Source organism: Saccoglossus kowalevskii, chromosome 17 (genome assembly GCF_978046115.1).
Source record: "Saccoglossus kowalevskii chromosome 17, keSacKowa6.1, whole genome shotgun sequence".
NCBI classification, from domain to species: domain Eukaryota; kingdom Metazoa; phylum Hemichordata; class Enteropneusta; family Harrimaniidae; genus Saccoglossus; species Saccoglossus kowalevskii.
In genome coordinates this window covers 970,338-990,672 of record NC_140657.1, presented here as the reverse complement: position 1 = coordinate 990,672, position 20,335 = coordinate 970,338, and the positions used below count along the sequence as shown (strand labels likewise).

Sequence of the window (20,335 nt, the reverse complement as noted above, 5' to 3'; positions counted from 1 at the left end):
CAAGCTATCATACCAACCTGTTACATGCTTGTGTTGTCACAAATCAACGAAGTATATTGAGGATAAAGCAATATTGTCATGACAACATGTGCACAGACGTGCATAATGCTTTGATAAATTATGCTGCATAATTTAGTATATTATTTTAACTTACAGATGGCATGGTTACCTTCCAGCTGTTAAACCTGACTAAATCTCATATGCAGTATAATATTAATTACCATCCACCAAAACATAAATCTGTTGTGTTATTTTGAATATTAAACGATAATCACTCGTTGCAAACAGCTGCACTCGTCTATCCAATTTCACACGCTCCTTTCAGAGCACGTTTTTTTTTTCAAGTTGGCAAAACAGTTTAGTAAATAATAATCAAAATGTATGAAATATTTATATGAAATAATAATATTATAATAGTACACCAATGAAAGGTCAAATATTGCCGTATATTTATTTTGGTTGTAATCACTGTAACTGTAGATATAGATGCGGACGTACGCACTGACGCACGCACACAGGTCAATCCATTCGAACTACGTCTAAAAGGGAACTAATAATGATTAAGATAGAGGTACTTACTCCCCAGGGCCTCCACAATGACAGTAACACTGTTGTGTGTTGTTTCTATGGCTACCATCCCAGAAGAGACTATAGGGCAGCGATTTCTTCATAACATTTTGGCATTGGGTCCTTTCTTTGAGGCGCCACCAATCTTGACAGAGGTAGCAAACACACACTGTCTGCAATGCCATTGTACATCAGGTTTGAGTACATCATCACCTATCACTGGTCTGTGGCATGTCTGGTGATAACCTATAGTTAAACATAGAGAGGCCATGAAAAACTTTGCCATAAATTAAAGAAATCGAATTATTTTAGATGTAATATGCAAAATCACAATAAATGCATGCTTAAAGCACATTTTAATTTGGTTTCAATGAAGGCTCTGTTTTATTGGTGTGGCCAAATGACAAACCAAATTGTGTTCAGGACGCTCATTTGTGGTTTACTAGAACATACGTTTTAATTGGCTCCTGATCAAAAAGGCACAAACACATTTTTTAGTCTTTTGTTCAGACTATAAATACACCGGCGACTAGAGTCTAGTATCAATTCCAAAATTACCAAAAACCAAAAAACACATTGAGCGTGAAATGCATCGAATGACGTTTTATTGCTTAAATTATACCATTTGCATCATATACTTGTCTGATAATGTATTTGTATTTCTCGTAATATAACAAAATACTGTATCCTCATTGTATTGAAGTTTTCATCTTCTGTACTCAAGTAATTTTTGTCGCATCGTATTTTTCGTGTTTTTGAGAATAATATAGTGGAATTGATCATTAGCAAATCGGTCAATAATTTGAGAAACCATGCAAAGAATAAAGTAGTTTCTACAGCCAATAAAATCATCTCCATTTGATTAAAATAAAGTGTAGGGATGTTTCGTAATAAATGAGTTATTTTCTCCGTAAAATGAATTCAGGTAAGATTTTTCTAAGGCTTCTCATCCCCAGTCACGGCCCCAATCCTAACTCTGCCTCTCTAATCCCCCTCCCCCCCCCACTAAATTAGGAGAAAAGAAATTGCTTGTGAATTGGTGAGTGTTCTCTGTAGTATAAATAATCATCCTGAATGTTGGCAGAATAGGTAATTTATTTGGTTGTTTCTCCAAACAGAACAATCTTTACTCGTCATTTAAGGTAGAGATGCAGTTTATTTGTGCATTTCAATCAAAAATAGTTTTTTTCGTTTTTTATATAGATTATTATCTAAAGAACATTCTGTGAAAATTTGACCAATGATTTCTTATTGGAACACCGTTAAAATTGCTGTTTATTTTCTGATTAAAAATAAAAAACACTCACACGTGGCAATGTTTATGTCCAATTGCCTAATTTGCATGAGTAACCAAACAACAGGACCTTTGATTGACAATATGCAAATCGAGATTGTACGGGTCATAGTTCATTCAATTCACGCGCATGTGCAATTATTCTCAAATCAGTTCTCGCTCGCTAGCAAACCAAACATTATATTTCCTCAGCGCTTTTTCCTAATTTTTATCATTACATTATGCGTGGTGTGAAAAGAAAGAGAGAAAGTAGATTCAGATGATTTCTATGTCGGAAGAGGCAAAAGCTACACTGAAGGCATCAGCCCACCGAACGAAAAACAAAATCGATGTGAGCGTCCAAACATGACTTTCCCTGAAGGCATGAATCCGAGTTTCTGATTGACTGAGAGATTTTATTTTTAAATAATTGTTCTCAAAAAATAAACTGAGCATGTGAAGAATAATTTAACATTGTTTACAGTGATAACTGCTCATTGTCGAAACGAAGCTTACCCATTCACGCTAGTCACAATAAACATCATACTCTTGAATAGGCGTCAATGACTACGGTACATTTTAAACTCTATTTTAGGCATCAGGAATGATTGAAATGTCCGAAAATGACGCCAAAATACACCTTAAAAGTCCCATTTTATTTTATTTTCTAAATCCCATCCCGAATTTACGGCAGAATCTGGTCCCTCAAATAAGGGACACGTGAGCTTTGATTCTAACCGGATATATTGCACTGGGTCGGGGAGATACAAACTTTTGTGTATCTTTTGTCCAATGGGTACCTGTACTTCGATCATTCGCAAGTTTTGCTAGGTGGTGCGAGACAGCTTTGTTTGCAACCGGACGAACTCCGTTTAATTCAATGAAGCAAACAACTGACAATGCTAAAATAAATTGCAGAGGTACGCTAAAATTAATTGAAAACAACCAAATAATTTCAATGAAAAATATATCACAGAGAGGGGTAACTTGATACATTACGGTAACAACTCTTTTGACGCGCTGACCGCTTCTCCACGTCTGATGTTTTGTTTTCCTTGTGATAATACTTACTGATTGATGATTTTGTTTTGATTTTTGAGTTTTTTAGCCTGCAACTCGGCCACGACCTTTGCTTTTTCCGTGAAAAATGGGGAAGTTTACGTCAATTTGACGGACATTCCATTTTTTTAAACTAACAAAGCACACTGTTTAGCACTCCTATTTTTTTTCATTTGCCGATTTCTATTCAGAAAAATTCGACCGCTCGAAAATGCACCTTAATTTTGCACTCTTAAAACATGTCAGATTTCCAACACTTATTATTTAAAACCGTTTGAAATTTTAAAAACTTTTACGTTAGGAGCTGGAGCTCTCTTCTTGCAGGCGACCGTCGCCGGTAGTACAACAGCATGTTTTGTACGTACATCCGTGCGCTGATTGTCTGCGACTGTCTTAGAAAATCCCTGAATAAGGCGTTGCCAAAATCGGAAAAAATAAAAAAAATGCCTCCTTAAAAAACGAACAGAATTCAAATATTTCTTTTAACAAATATGTTGCAGTGGGAAAAATTGGATTGGAAACGAACAAAACTTCTGTGCCTCGCGTTTCGATTCTAGGATTACGCGATTATTCATTATTGTGCGTTCGCTTCCTGTAGTTGGTTCTCAATACTACATAAAAATCATCAAGGATAAATAAGTTAATATCCCACTTTGTACTCTTCACGGTAAACCATAGGCTCTGAAATACTCGTAGATTTTTTATTGAAAATACTTCGAAGAGAAGCCATGATGTTTTGATCGTGATAAAAGGTCACCTTCCTAGGACCGCCTCCTGTTTAATAATTCATGACATGACGTCATATTTACTGGGCATTGCCACGTGTTTTTACCGACCCCATCAAAACACTGGTATGAATGACGTGTTTCTGATTTATATATTCAAGAGCAGTTGTTCTGGTCCAACGATTTTACATAAAATGTCTATGTCTATACGTTAACTTTCAATTTCAATAGTCTAGAAAGTATGACAAAGTATGACAAAGCAGTAATTCCCGGTTTAACGCGCAATTATGCAAATTAGCCTTTTTCTCGTCTTCTATTTTTGGTGAATTCTTGGGTTTTAAATTAAAATAGCTGATAGACGATTTGGCCATTTGCCTCGAAATTTTCACACATTATTGACAAGGTGTTCCCCCTTCAAAATGCGTCCGGACAGTTTATTACGGCGAGTGGAACAAAAATAACAAGTCTGCAATTAACATGGATATATATATTATGCAAAAATAGAAAAGAGTGAACTTTGAGGTCATACTGTGCGACTTTGAAAGCCGTTAGAGAGATGAGTGGACGCATTTGAATTAGTAGTATACCAAGGTATCCAGTGATGTAACTTTACCCACAAACGGACTTGAAGTTTTTAAGCTAATTTTTTTTAAACCACTTTTGTCCAAAAAAGCATATTTTTGACCCAAAATCAAAAACGCATTCTGGATATTTAAAATAAAGACAAGTTTTACAAAGTTTGTATAATAAGCTTTCAGAAAATATATAACATGTTGGATATATAATACCATCTTCATTGTCTAATTACTCAATTAAAAAGCAAGCCAAATTAACTGCATCTCTACCTTAAGTTCATTTAAGTTCTTATTAGCATTGTAATCAATTTATTGGTATGTGTGTTGTTGCAATGTATTAAATTTATTTCCTTCAACATTTCAGTTCTCTCATTTTCATACAGCTTGCATTCAAGTAAGAAATGCATTTCGTCTTCAAAGTCATTTTGGTCACAAGCAGTGAACTTTCTACCACTGTAAGGAATTTTTTGTATCGTCCTTTCTCAATTTCTAAATTATTGGTGCTAATTCTCAATTTCTAAATTGTAGGTGCTAATTCTCAATTTCTAAATTATTGGTGCTAATTCTCAATTTCTAAATTATTGGTGCTAATTCTCAATTTCTAAATTATTGGTGCTAATTCTCAATTTCTAAATTATTGGTGCTAATTCTCAATTTCTAAATTATTGGTGCTAATTCTCAATTTCTAAATTATTGGTGCTAATTCTCAATTTCTAAATTATTGGTGCTAATTCTCAATTTCTAAATTATTGGTGCTAATTCTCAATTTCTAAATTATTGGTGCTAATTCTCAATTTCTAAATTATTGGTGCTAATTCTCAATTTCTAAATTATTGGTGCTAATTCTCAATTTCTAAATTATTGGTGCTAATTCTCAATTTCTAAATTATTGGTGCTAATTCTCAATTTCTAAATTATTGGTGCTAATTCTCAATTTTGTTAATGCTACTCTATGTTTTGCATATGTTGCTGTTGTTAGATAATTTTCATACTGGCAATTTTTCTTTAGCAGTCTAAATGTTCGCAGTTTATTCTTTTTGTTTTTTGTTTTTATTATCATCATGCATTTGTTTTTTACTCTTGTTTTCGAATACTGTTTTGAGTTTAATGCAAATTGTGTTGATTAGATTGGTGTTATAATTTGGATCATTATTTTCCCGTGATTTATTCATTTCCAGATATTTTTGATACCAGATACCCAATCAAGTATGCCTTTACCACCCATCTCTATGCCAAGTCTGTATGCTTCATGGACTAGTGTGTTTTCAATATTTGTTTTTATTTTAGCCAATATTTTATCATTTGTTTTATACTAGTCAGTAAAATAAGGTGTCTACTGTCACCAAGTTTCATTGATGTTATCTGACTGTACTATACCACTGATGTCCTTATGACTGAATCGTGCGTATAAGTGTCGAGCGATCCTAGTTTACCACTCACTGCCTTGCGAGTTACCCATTCCCCGTTACAACCACTTCCCGTTTATTCAACCTGACGAGCCACTCACCTATAACAACCCTGATAGACGAACCCGCATTGTTTACATCCCCGTTACAACCACTTCCCGTTTATTCAACCTGACGAGCCACTCACCTATAACAACCCTGATAGACGAAACCCGCATTGTTTACATCCCCGTTACAACCACTTCCCGTTTATTCAACCTGACGAGCCACTCACCTATAACAACCCTGATAGACGAAACCCGCATTGTTTACATCCCCGTTACATCCGCTTCTCATATATTCAACCTGACGAGCCATCCACCTATAACAACCCTGATAGACGAAACCCGCATTGTTTACATCCCCGTTACAACCACTTCTCATATATTCAACCTGACGAGCCATCCACTTATAACAACCCTGATAGACGAAACCCGCATTGCTTACATCCTCGTTACAACCACTTCTCATATATTCAACCTGACGAGCCACTCACCTATAAAAACCCTGATAGACGAAACCCGCATTGTTTACATCCCCGTTACAACCACTTCCCGTTTATTCAACCTGACGAGCCACTCACCTATAACAACCCTGATAGACGAAACCCGCATTGTTTACATCCCCGTTACAACCGCTTCTCATATATTCAACCTGACGAGCCATCCACCTATAACAACCCTGATAGACGAAACCCGCATTGTTTACATCCCCGTTACAACCACTTCTCATATATTCAACCTGACGAGCCATCCACTTATAACAACCCTGATAGACGAAACCCGCATTGTTTACATCCCCGTTACAACCACTTCTCATATATTCAACCTGACGAGCCACTCACCTATAACAACCCTGATAGACGAAACCCGCATTGTTTACATCCCCGTTACAACCACTTCTCATATATTCAACCTGACGAGCCATCCACTTATAACAACCCTGATAGACGAAACCTGCATTGTTTACATCCCCGTTACAACCACTTCCCATATATTCAACCTGACGAGCCATCCACTTATAACAACCTTGATAGACTTACCCGCATTGTTTACATCCCCGTTACAACCACTTCTCATATATTCAACCTGACGAGCCATCCACTTATAACAACCTTGATAGACTTACCCGCATTGTTTACATCCCCGTTACAACCACTTCTCATATATTCAACCTGACGAGCCATCCACCTATAACAACCCTCATAGACGAAACCCGCATTGTTTACATCCCCGTTACAACCACTTCTCATATATTCAACCTGACGAGCCATCCACCTATAACAACCCTGATAGACGAAACCCGCATTGTTTACATCCCCGTTACAACCACTTCTCGTATATTCAACCTGACGAGCCATCCACCTATAACAATCCCGACTAATCCGCATTGTTTACATCCCCGTTACAACCACTTCTCGTATATTCAACCTGACGAGCCATCCACCTATAACAACCCTGATAGACGAAACCCGCATTGTTTACATCCCCGTTACAACCACTTCTCGTATATTCAACCTGACGAGCCATCCACCTATAACAATCCCGACTAATCCGCATTGTTTACATCCCTGTTACAACCACTTCTCGTATATTCAACCTGACGAGCCATCCACCTATAACAATCCCGACTAATCCGCATTGTTTACATCCCTGTTACAACCACTTCCCGTATATTCAACCTGACGAGCCATCCACCTATAACAATCCCGACTAATCCGCATTGTTTACATCCCTGTTACAACCACTTCTCGTATATTCAACCTGACGAGCCATCCACCTATAACAATCCCGACTAATCCGCATTGTTTACATCCCTGTTACAACCACTTCCCGTATATTCAACCTGACGAGCCATCCACCTATAACAATCCCGACTAATCCGCATTGTTTACATCCCCGTTACAACCACTTCTCGTATATTCAACCTGACGAGCCATCCACCTATAACAACCCTGATAGACTAACCCGCATTGTTTACATCCCCGTTACAACCACTTCTCGTATATTCAACCTGACGAGCCATCCACCTATAACAATCCCGACTAATCCGCATTGTTTACATCCCCGTTACAACCACTTCTCGTATATTCAACCTGACGAGCCATCCACCTATAACAACCCTGATAGACTAACCCGCATTGTTTACATCCCCGTTACAACCACTTCTCATATATTCAACCTGACGAGCCATCCACCTATAACAACCCTGATAGACGAAACCCGCATTGTTTACATCCCCGTTACAACCACTTCTCATATATTCAACCTGACGAGCCATCCACCTATAACAACCCTGATAGACTAACCCGCATTGTTTACATCCCCGTTACAACCACTTCCCGTATATTCAACCTCACGAGCAGGGGCGCAAAATGCAAAATGAATTGGGGGTCCAGGCCTATAGGTCGAATACACGCGATTCAGACGATGCTATGCGTAATCCAGATGATTTTCATGCGTTTGGAGGGGGCATGGCCTCCTGCCCCCTCTGGATCCACCACTTCTGACGAGCCATCCACCTATAACAACCCTGATAGACGAAACCTAATTCAAAATACATGCCAAATTACTGACTTTACAGTTTACCCACAGGGAGCCCAGGAACTATAATCAACTGCAATACACAGTCTCTATGAGCGGGGGGTGGGGTGGTATCGGCTGGTATCTAGTGTAAGAAATACACTTACACTAGATACCAGCCGATACCCCCCCCCCCCGCTCATAGAGACTGCGTATTACAGTTGATTATAGTTCTTGGGCTCCCTGTGGTTTACCTGTAAAATGTATTTGCAAAATTTGTTATGAAATTTCTCCATAGGTAGCCCACTATCAAAAATATCTTTTATTTGTAGTACACAGTCGCTTGTCCAAATTTCGCTGCAATAGTTCAGGATAGGTTTAACCATGCTATCAAATAATTTTAGGTATGTTTTGACTGAAATATTGTAACAATTAACATAACAATTGTTTTATTTTGAAGAAAGCTTTCATCGCTCTGTATTACATTCAAGTTGGTGTTCTGGCAAATGTGTGTGACGTCAACTATTTGTAGACAGTGTTTACTTATCCTTACCCTCTACTGGACGGTCTATGATGAATTGCATGGTTGTAACCATGGAGGTAACTTTTTACCTCCATGTTGTAACCAATACGCTGATCACCTGACTTATGGTTTGACCTTTGACATTTCGCTGTTTACTGTGAGTGTTTCATAAGACTACGTTCGCCAATATGACAGGCGTAATCAGGGCGTACATCTATCGCTTATTGGAGAACAAATATGCATTGTACGTTGCTGTAATCATGATGCTATTATTTACGTTCAACCAGATGAGTAGGTAAGTTCGCATTTAAACTGCAGACATTTTAATTTCTCCTGCAAAATCACTTTTAGTAAAAGTAACCGTGGGAAAATAAAACGTGTTACAAATAAATTACCACATCTGATCATGGTGTTTGTGTCATCACTGTTGTAAACACATTATCTGAACTCGTTATGATACGTTTAGGATAACACTTGTTTGATACTCAGGTCACAAGACAATATTCAAATTATGTGTGATATGGTGATGTACACGGTGTGTACAGTCTGGTAGTGTTCTACCTATACTAGTTGTGTTTCATAGCCGCCTTTGTTTTCGTCGTTATTTTCATTTTGACAAAATGGAAGACACATGGTGACAAATTTGAGAATATTTGTATTTGTACATTGACTTCTGACCGTTTTTCATTTTAAACTATGTTTTATGATATTTTATTTGGAACGTACCCAAACAAAAGTAAGAATAAAACAGATCTAAAATACAAAAAAACAAAGCAAAATTGGAAAGGATAAACTTGTCACAACTGGAGAGAATTTCAATGAATAGATCATCAAAACTAAAATTTTGAAAAAGTGGCTCATACATAAAGAGAGCTGAGAGAAATTTCTGTTTACATTCTTTGATAATGTTATACTGACAATGAAATAAACAATGTTTTCCAATCTTGTTACAATCATGGATTTTACATAGTCTTTCTTCTCTCTTAATGTCTGAATGTCTCTCAGATTCAACTGGTAAAGAAATGTGCTGATACTCTAAAAATCTTGTCGGTACAATCTTGTGGTTTTTATTTGTAATGTCATCTAAATACTTTTCAAAAACATATTTATCATTTATTAATTTGTTTGTACAAGTCTAATTTTTTGTTGCCCTGTATATCGTTTTGCCACTTATACATTCCTTATTCTTTCTTGACATTTTTAGTTTTAAGGTCAGTGGAACTAAACTAAATTTATTAATAATACCAACCGAGGGATCATTCTGACTCAAACTATTTTCTATAAAGGCAGCATTGATAATATTATTATTTTATATCTTAACATATCTGACAGAAATGTTTTTTTTTTTAAATGCAATAAAAAGTTATTATTATAGTAATATATATATAATATAATAATAAAGATTAGAACAGCATCACAGGGGTCCACGTTTTAGATTTTGACCAATTTGAATCTTGTTTCATCACAGAACAAGAAGAAAAGGATAATTAGAACGATAACAATTAAGGTAGCGAGACTATTATTTGTGTTGAAAATTACGATTTTCACATTTATTTATTAATTGATGAAATGCACTATAAACTTTCATGTGATAAAGTCAACATAACATAGAATGTCATGTAAGTTGGTTGAAATGTAGATTTTCTGAAGGGAAGCAAGGCAGCCTCAGTAGTGTTTTCCAAAATCAACAACACAGGTTTAATCTGTGTGCCGATAAGTTTCAAAGATAAACTCAAGACAAAGCAATGTTAGGATGTGTTATCAGTAGCTATCTGACACACAATTAGTGTTTCCAAACATTTGAGTGGTTTGTCTCCGCCCCTGTTTGTTTCACAGATTAGTCATTTGCATATGAATGTGTCAGACACAAGGTCACACAGCCACTGAAAAAAATCATTGATTTTGGTGTTTTCATATGCCGAATTTATCCAATTATAGCTATCCCATTCCTTTATTTTTTGGTTTCCAATAGCCTTACGCATTTGGATGTCCCTACACATGTTAAAACAAACTTTGATGGGAAAACAAATTGATTGTGCCAATAAACAAGCTTGAAAATCTTTGCTGTTACTTCATGGACGTTTTCTAGGAGTTTATGTTTTTCAAAATACAAGGTCTTTAACAAAAAATAACGTATACTTATTATCGTCGGATTAACGCCAAATTTTCACAGCTTTAAGGTGACAATGAGAGGAACTTGAATGTGTCCAGACAAACTATTTCATAGATTATTTACCAATGTGTTGTGGTTTGAGTTGGAGGCAATGTGACTAAAACAGTAATTGAAATTCAACACACTATTTTTTAAAACGCGTTGCTTAAATAAAACTGACCAGACACATTCAATTTACCAGACTATTGAACAACTAGGAAAAATGAAAAAAATACTTCTTATCGCCAGCATAAATGCGTAATTATTTTTTTTACAGAAAAAGTAATTTTTCACCTTTGATTGAGTAACGCGTCATAGACTGCAGATACGGGCATGCAAAATACACTTGTGAAAAGCTTGAAGTCTGGCGATTCTAAAAATATATACTTTCCCGGGTCTATTTGTAGTCATTTAGTCACAATTAGAAGATGAAAACAAGTATACAAATAATAGTCCCGCTACCTTAATAGGCATGAACCACTAATTAAATCAGTATACACATATAACTTTATTACACAATGTTGTTATTGTAAATACAACTACAGAAACATGTGTTTTACACTTGCATATAGTCTCTTGTTTATTTGTTGTTGTTTTCTCAATCAAGTTTTATGGGAGTGTATAAATGGTGAAAGTGAAAGTCTGGTTACAGCGAAATAAACATTGAAAAACAAAAAAAATAAACAAAGGATTGTATGCAATTCTACATGTTTATCAATAAGCAATGAATCTAGTATTGTAGATGTAACATTTGCCTCAAAACATCCAAACACTCAATTTAACTTTTATTATTAATTAATAGTGCAATACAGTTATTTTTCTTGATTTCAATTACCATTAGTAATATTGTTATCATGTTGACTTAACTGCCATTCCCTAAATATCATTTGTCATTTACTTTGTAACTACAATTTGTTCTCTATTTCTTTTGGATTCTATTATCCAGTATTTGTTTGTCTCATTCTTCTTTCTAAATCACTCCAATTATGGTCACTCAAACCTAACTTGGCCAAACAAGTGTTATCTTAGTGCTTCAAAAGTTGTTTACTTTAGTTCTCTTTATGTTCACTGTTTATCAAGACCCTTCAGCTGTATCAGACACATTATCTGCAACTCTTTATCAATACATTACTATTACTATTAGTAAATATGCACTTTTGTAAAAAAAAATGTAGAAAATTTTCGCATTGAGATTTCTAAATATATTTAACAAGTTTAGTTAGGCCAAAAAAAAAAACTTGTGTTGCCCTCAAGTCGGAAAATTAATACTTAATTTAACATTTAATAATTGATCCAGCTTTTGCTGTCATGCACACACCAAACGTGTTCACTACTGCTGTACACATGTATACACAATGACAAACCTGGAAGTGAGAATAAAACAATGTATTGTTTTTGATTCAAAATAATGTTTTTATGTTCATTAAGAAAATACTTGGTGCAGCGATATTTTTAATATTGTGCACCAACTATCGGTTGAATCACAAATGTCAAAAGACGTGTTTGCTCTTCAGACTTCATAGTATTCGGAACATGTCAGAGAAATACAGATCAACTCGAGGGACCTAGGGATTAAACAACGGTCCGGGATTGTAAATTTTTAGAGGAAACACTTTTTTTTTTATATTTGGGCCTCTTAAAAAAACAAAAAAAAAACGCGGTGAGGGCAACAAAACATTTTTTTTTTGCCCTTATAGTGAACATTATCAATTTCTAAATATATAACGTCTGTTAGTATTCAAATAAACCTGAAATGCAATTATGACATTATTTATTAGGTTTTAATTTACATTAATGAATTAGTTTAAAATCAGCACTTTATTCTGATAAAATTAGTGGTTGCAATCAAATGAAAGCAGATTTACAAATTTTTATGAATACATTTCTAAAATCAGGTCATAGTTGAGTTACCATACAAGATACACCAATAGGACTAAGAGTTAACACAGTAAATGCAGTGGAGAACTGGATGGGAAAGACTCAACCAATTACTTCACAAACTATGTAAAACAGGTGTCAGTGTAACCAATAGAGGGCGCTAACACTATAACCTGACAACAACACAGTTCTTTATGTGTCAAAATTAAACAAATTTATGCTATAAATTATACACAATTATATTACCCATATGTCTTATTCACAAATGAGACTGTTCAATTCATGTGTAAGATATTGATGAGTCTTGTAAATGGCTTTTCAAATTCCCTGCCAATTTTCTAACTGATTGCTCAATCTAATCTGGTCACCCTGCATATAGTGTCAAACTGTAAATATCGTATCACTTGAAATACTGGCTGTATTTCTGCTGAAATATCAATATTTCTTGAACACAAGTCATGTTCATTGTAAACATTAATTTCCTGACCTTTTTAAATTCAATATAATTACACATTTTTTTGTTTTTTGTTCATTTTTTCAATATCAATGCCAACTTCTGAATCACACAGTTTTTTCCATGAACACATTATCACCTGGCACCCTGTGCTTGACTCTATCAAGAGGTCACGTATTTGACCTCAGTAAAATAGATGAATCTGATTGGATGCTTCTGCCAATCAGAGTTTGTAGTCCATGTGCAGCAAAACAAAATTGCCATAGAGGGCGCACTTTAATACACATTTGCTCAACAGAAGCTGCAAAGGTATGGTGGTAAGGTAATGTCTGACAAATGGCAAAACATATTCATATAAAGTTGAGACAAATTGTTGTAAAAAAATATTGAGTAATTCATTCAAAGCACTATTCAGTAAAAAAGCTATGTTATTCTCACAGGAAATAATCTAATTTCATTTTACCATGATAACCATACAGTCAACTAATGTTGACCTGTGTGAAGTTAATACAAAATAACACAATGCAATAAAAACTGACACTTAGTAAATAAATTGCATTTTTGATCATTTTGGTCATGAATATCCAGTAACAAACAGTTATGTTTTCTTCCATATTGCATCTTTGTGTTACAGTATTATTGTAGTACAATGTACTGGTTGCTATGACAACCTAATAGAGGCTTTGCAGTAGTATCAAACTTGACGTATTTTACAGATTTGTTCTGGTTGCTACAAATGTGGAAATGGCGAATGAAATTCATTTTGGAGACAGAGAATGCCGCCTGAATGCTGAAAGTCATTTACAAAATGACATTTGTAGACAAAGCCCACAATTGTAAGTTACCATTTTTGATAATATATTATTTAAATACCTATAAAATTCTGAAGTTCAACACAGGAATACTGTTGCATTGTCAGAACACATTGATAACTACTGCCAAAATGACCTTGTTCATATAAAGTTATGTGATGGTGTCAGTTTGAAGTGTCTAGTACTAGATGTATAATAACAGTATTTTCGTTAATTGAAACGTCAACAAATATATTGTAGATTTTCTTTTGTTGTCGTTGTATGTTTAGTTAGTTAATAGAGAAAGTGTTCTTTCTCTTGTTTTTATAATAAATTTTATTTTATTTCCAGATGCAATGTTGAAGACAAAACCAGTAAATGTGGTTGGTATTACACAGGGACTGGTTATGAATACCAATTGTTAGCAGGACCATTATTTAATATTATATTCAGTTTCACCAGTGTTCCTGTAGGACTTATCTTAGAAAAAAATAAAAGTAACAGAAAGAATGTGATAGCAATCTCAGCTGTTTTATGGAGCTTTATGGTGATATTAGGTGGACTGGCAACACAATACTGGCATATTGCCGTCACCAGATTGGCAATTGCGTTTTTGTAAGTATTCTTATTCTTATGTATCTTGTAATGTGTAATGCTAAATATGCGGGTTGTGAATAAAGTTGCAAGCACCATTACATGGGTGAAAGCAAGTGACATATTAATTATGCATGTATAATTAAATTGGTTCAGATGGGTATGACAATGGTGGATACAATTATAGAATGTATTTTGCTGTTTTAAACTTGTGAAGAATAATTTGAGCAATGGAGCACTTTATTTTTTGCATTCAGTTCACAGCACATGTTTGTTTTCTAAAGTGACACAAATTGTCAAATACCATCAATGCACAGATCACTTGATTGAACAATTTTTGAATATGTATTGACTGATTTCTTTCAAAGTTGGTACATTTATATGTCATACATACGATTGTAATTGTGTTTTTTTTTATTTGTTTAAATATGCCACCCAGTGACCATTTTGGTCATAAAATATGCCTAAATTCTAATATTTAAAAGTATCCTTAACTGGTTCCAAGAGGATGAATGGATGGATGGATGGATGGGATGTGGTGGGTGTTGTTTTTTCATTGTTTTTCAAGTTTCAAAATATTTTTTTTTTTGTTATTTTGTTTTTCACTGTGTGATTCTATATCACAAAATATATTGGCACCCAATTTGTTACATAATCAAATTACTGGTGATCATTGTGGTTAAAAAATCATTAAATCTTTTCATTTTATTGATAATGTTTATTTGCTTTTAATTTTTAATTTTTGGTATCAGCAAACATGTGAAAATGAAACTCAGTAAATAATTATTCTCAGTTCCTTATTATTTTTATTTTTTTATTCAGTGAAGGGGCATTTACTGCATTCGCAGTTAGTCTTATTGGCAGCCATTTTTCTTCTGTAAGTATAAACAATGAGTAGTTGTGTTCCTATCTTCTGGTTTGATTATGTCAATGATGTACCAATTTATGATAATGTTTAGATGAAAATAAAAAAATAAAATAAAATAAAAAAATAAAAAATTGGAGCTTGTACCCACATTGGATTTTAATCAGATTGCTTTTATCTTTGTGCGTACATTACAGTATTCTTATGATAACATCATAATTCATTACTACATCTGTACGTATACTATCGCCATAGTTACAGTGTATGTGTTATATGAAATATGGATTCCCAAAATTCAAAGATGGCGAGATTGTTTTAAAGCGAAGGTCATAAAATTACTCATATTTTCGTGACCTGGCTCCACTATTATGTATAGATCGTTGTCTTTCAGGATATGCGTTCAATGGCAATGGGAATCTTTATGTGGGGAGTATACTTTGGTTATAGTTCAGCATTTATGTTAAAATTTGCTGCCAATATATATAGTTGGAGAATAGTGTATTTCATGACTGGTATTCCTGGAATTATTTTTGCTGTCATTACATATTGCACAGTATCTGATCCGGTTGTAGAGGTTAGTTTGTTTTTTATATCAAAATGTTTGTGTAGTCAATGTCAATCCATGCCAGTCTATGATTGGTCACCAGGTGTCAGTCTATGATTGGTCACCAGGTGTCAGTCTTTGATTGGTCACCAGGTGTCAGTCTTTGATTGGTCACCAGGTGTCAGTCTTTGATTGGTCACCAGTAATCCATGTCAGTCTTTGATTGGTCACCAGTAATCCATGTCAGTCTTTGATTGGTCACCAGTAATCCATGTCAGTCTTTGATTGGTCACCAGTAATCCATGTCAGTCTTTGATTGGTCACCAGTAATCCATGTCAGTCTATGATTGGTCACCAGGTGTCAGTCTTTGATTGGTCACCAGTAATCCATGTCAGTCTATGATTGGTCACCAGGTGTCAGTCTTTGATTGGTCACCAGTAATCCATGTCAGTCTATGATTGGTCACCAGGTGTCAGTCTTTGATTGGTCACCAGTAATCCATGTCAGTTTCTGATTAGTAGTCATTGTTAAAACATACATAGCTATTAGTTTATTATATGTTACTACAATTATTTAAAATTATAAATATTTTAATTTGTATTTCCACAGCACCTTGATTATGAATCAAGCTCATCATCTCAAAAACTAAAAGAAGAAAAAAAAACCTCCTCGCTGTCACCAGCTCCATTATTCAATCATCTGTACATTGTATTGGTCTTAGCTGGGTCCATTCGCTGTGCAGGGGGGCATACATTCAATTACAACATCCACAATTACGTCAACTATTTTTACCCAGGTTATCCAATAGAAAGGTTCCTTAGTTGGATACCTGCTGTTACGGGAGTTGCTGGCACCCTTGTTGGAGGCATATGGGCTGATAGATTATCCATTCAGATGAAGCAAGGGTTCATGGGAAGGTTGACTGTTATTCTTTTTACATTGGTATGTTCTGTAAGATTTCAGATACTTCATTAAGTTGTATATATTGACATGGATAACAAATATATTTATGAATAGTGAAAAGTGATTTAACTGAAATGATAACAATTATTGTATACATGTTTTTTGAAATAATGTTTCCCTTTATTACAGGTTTTATCAACACCGCTTTCTATGTTGATACTATTCTCAGATCCGCCATGGTTTTTTCTTTTCATGATCCCATGTTATCTTTTAAATGAGTGTTTGGGTGGAATTCTCATGACTGCTATATTGGAGCAGGCACCAGTCAGGCAACAGGTAGTTTCCGTGGCAATATACTCTTTTTCACTCAACATCCTTGGTGGTAATATCACTTTACTAGTACCTATGCTAAGGGCTGCATGGGGATGGCAGGTAACTATGCTTATTTTGTGGCCTGGAACATTTGCCATTTCAACCATTTTGTTCTGGTGGTCAACAAAATTAGCAAGAAGAAGAATTATTAAAAACACAGAGTATGATGAGGATTTATTACCTGGTGACATTTATACTTGACACTTGGGTTGAAAATTTGCTTAATTTATTTTCCTTATCTCATAACTTCTTATTAGAATGTTCACATACTATGTGTAATTTTCCTTATAAGCTTCATGACCTGGCTTGCATTTTCCTATAGTGGAGTAAGAGTATGACATCATCGATATGATATCATTATGACATCATCGATATGACATCATCATTATGACATCATCGTTATGACATCATCACACAGTCAAAATGCTTCAGTTCCATCTCACTCATTTAAAAAAACATTACATTATGCTAATAAACAATAAATATAATAAACACCAAAGCCAGAAATTTGTGATTTCTTTTAGAACTGCTCATGTATGTACTTGGTTTAAAAGAAAATTTCAAGCATTCAAGTTCACTCAAGTTGGATATAAAATTTCAAGCATTCAAGTTCACTCAAGTTGGATATAAAATTTCAAGCATTCAAGTTCACTCAAGTTGGATATAAAATTTCAAGCATTCAAGTTCACTCAAGTTGGATATAAAATTTCAAGCATTCAAGTTCACTCAAGTTGGATATAAAATTTCAAGCATTCAAGTTCACTCAAGTTGGATATAAAATTTCAAGCATTCAAGTTCACTCAAGTTGGATATAAAATTTCATCATTCAGGCAATAACAACTGGGGGAATGGAATAGCAAAACACCTCATTAAACTTGGAACATTTCTGGGCAAAAAAAAACACTTAAAATGAAAATAAAATAATTAAAATAATATTAGAAATACTGAAAGATCTTTCACTAATACCTCATTATTATGTTAATAAGGGAAATATGCAAATACAAACAATTTAAGGAAACATTGATCACTCATAACAAAACTAAGAACAATAAACTAACAAATTGAATCAAGATGTTAAAATAAAAATAAAAACTTTCGAAGGAAAAGAACCAATTTAGTATGTGTATAATCTCTCATTTTACCTTTACTGAGCTCAGATTTCAACTTTTCCCAAAAATTTACATGTCATGCATATTGACATAATTCAGTAAACTTGAAAGATAAATTTATTTTCAATTCAAAAATATATTCACCAATGCTGAGTGAACATTATTATTTAATCTTTGGAGACTTTATGTATGTACTTACTATAATATGATAGCATTCAAAATATTGGGAAAACTTGTTTGTGTAATTGTCACCCATGATACGATTATTGTACACTTTGTAACAAGCAAACATAAACTTATTGTAATGTACATACACATGATAAAACTTCAAGTTGTTGTAACCCAAACATATCCAAAACCTATCCCTTTAAGTTGTATGTGACAATTGATCATGACATTAAGAAAAGATGTATGGTTGCTGGGAAACTAAATAGCCTCAAAATAATTAGTAGACAACATTGAGACGAATTCACCCAACTGAAAGAAATATTGGAAAATTAATGCAACAAACAACATTAACACAACACACAATATAAACATTAACACAATATAAACATTAACACAACACATGATATAAACATTAACACAACACACAATATAAACATTAACACAACACACAATATGAACATTAACACGACACACAATATAAACATTAACACAATATAAACATTAACACAACACATGATATAAACATTAACACAACACACAATATAAACATTAACACAACACACAATATAAACATTAACACAACACACGATATAAACATTAACACAACACAATATAAACATTAACACAACACACAATATAAACATTAACACAACACATGATATAAACATTAACACAACACATGATATAAACATTAACACAACACACAATATAAACATTAACACAACACACAATATAAACATTAACACAACACACGATATAAACATTAACACAACACAATATAAACATTAACACAATATAAACATTAACACAACATGCAATATAAACATTAACACAACACACAATATAAACATTAACACAACACACGATATAAACATTAACACAACACAATATAAACATTAACACAACATGCAATATAAACATTAACACAACACACAATATAAACATTAACACAACACACGATATAAACATTAACACAACACAATATAAACATTAACACAACACACAATATAAACATTAACACAACATGCAATATAAACATTAACACAACACACAATATAAACATTAACACAACACACGATATAAACATTAACACAACACAATATAAACATTAACACAACACACAATATAAACATTAACACAACACAATATAAACATTAACACAACACACAATATAAACATTAACACAACACACAATATAAACATTAACACAATATAAACATTAACACAACACACAATATAAACATTAACACAACGCACAATATAAACATTAACACAACACCACACACAATATAAACATTAACACAATATAAACATTAACACAACACGTAATATGAACATTAACACAACACACAATATAAACATTAACACAATATAAACATTAACACAACACACAATATAAACATTAACACAACGCACAATATAAACATTAACACAACACCACACACAATATAAACATTAACACAATATAAACATTAACACAACACGTAATATGAACATTAACACAACACACAATATAAACATTAACACAACACACGATATAAACATTAACACAACACACAATATGAACATTAACACAACACACGATATAAACATTAACACAACACACAATATAAACATTAACACAACACACAATATAAACATTAACACAACACACAATATAAACATTAACACAACACACAATATAAACATTAACACAACACACAATATAAACATTAACACAACACCACACACAATATAAACATTAACACAATATAAACATTAACACAACACGTAATATGAACATTAACACAACACACAATATAAACATTAACACAA

The 20,335-nt window shown here is 33.8% G+C and overlaps 1 protein-coding gene across 2 annotated transcripts; it reads left to right on the top strand.

Moving 5' to 3' along the window:
- Positions 1-8,831: 8,831 nt before the first annotated feature.
- On the top strand, positions 8,832-18,352 carry LOC100376229 (uncharacterized). Of its 2 annotated transcripts, XM_085491773.1 has the most exons (8): positions 8,832-8,984; positions 13,890-14,009; positions 14,316-14,579; positions 15,381-15,435; positions 15,815-15,997; positions 16,578-16,910; positions 17,061-17,207; positions 17,768-18,352. In XM_085491773.1, exons 1-8 carry the CDS (start codon positions 8,878-8,880, stop codon positions 17,792-17,794), a joined length of 1,236 nt encoding a protein of 411 aa, XP_085347899.1. In that variant the 5' UTR covers positions 8,832-8,877; the 3' UTR covers positions 17,795-18,352. The 2 variants fall into 2 exon arrangements, with proteins under 2 accessions (XP_085347899.1, XP_002738786.3); XM_002738740.3 differs by lacking the exon at positions 17,768-18,352 and having other exon boundaries at positions 17,061-17,742.
- The last annotated feature ends 1,983 nt before the right edge of the window (positions 18,353-20,335 follow it).

Coding starts and splice junctions, on each gene's coding strand:
- LOC100376229 (XM_002738740.3), top strand. CDS start 8,878: ATGACAGGCGTAATCAGGGCGTACATCTATCGCTTATTGGAGAACAAA. Junction 14,580..15,380: donor AGATTGGCAATTGCGTTTTT/GTAAGTATTCTT, acceptor TTTTTTATTCAG/TGAAGGGGCATTTACTGCAT. Junction 15,436..15,814: donor TTGGCAGCCATTTTTCTTCT/GTAAGTATAAAC, acceptor GTTGTCTTTCAG/GATATGCGTTCAATGGCAAT.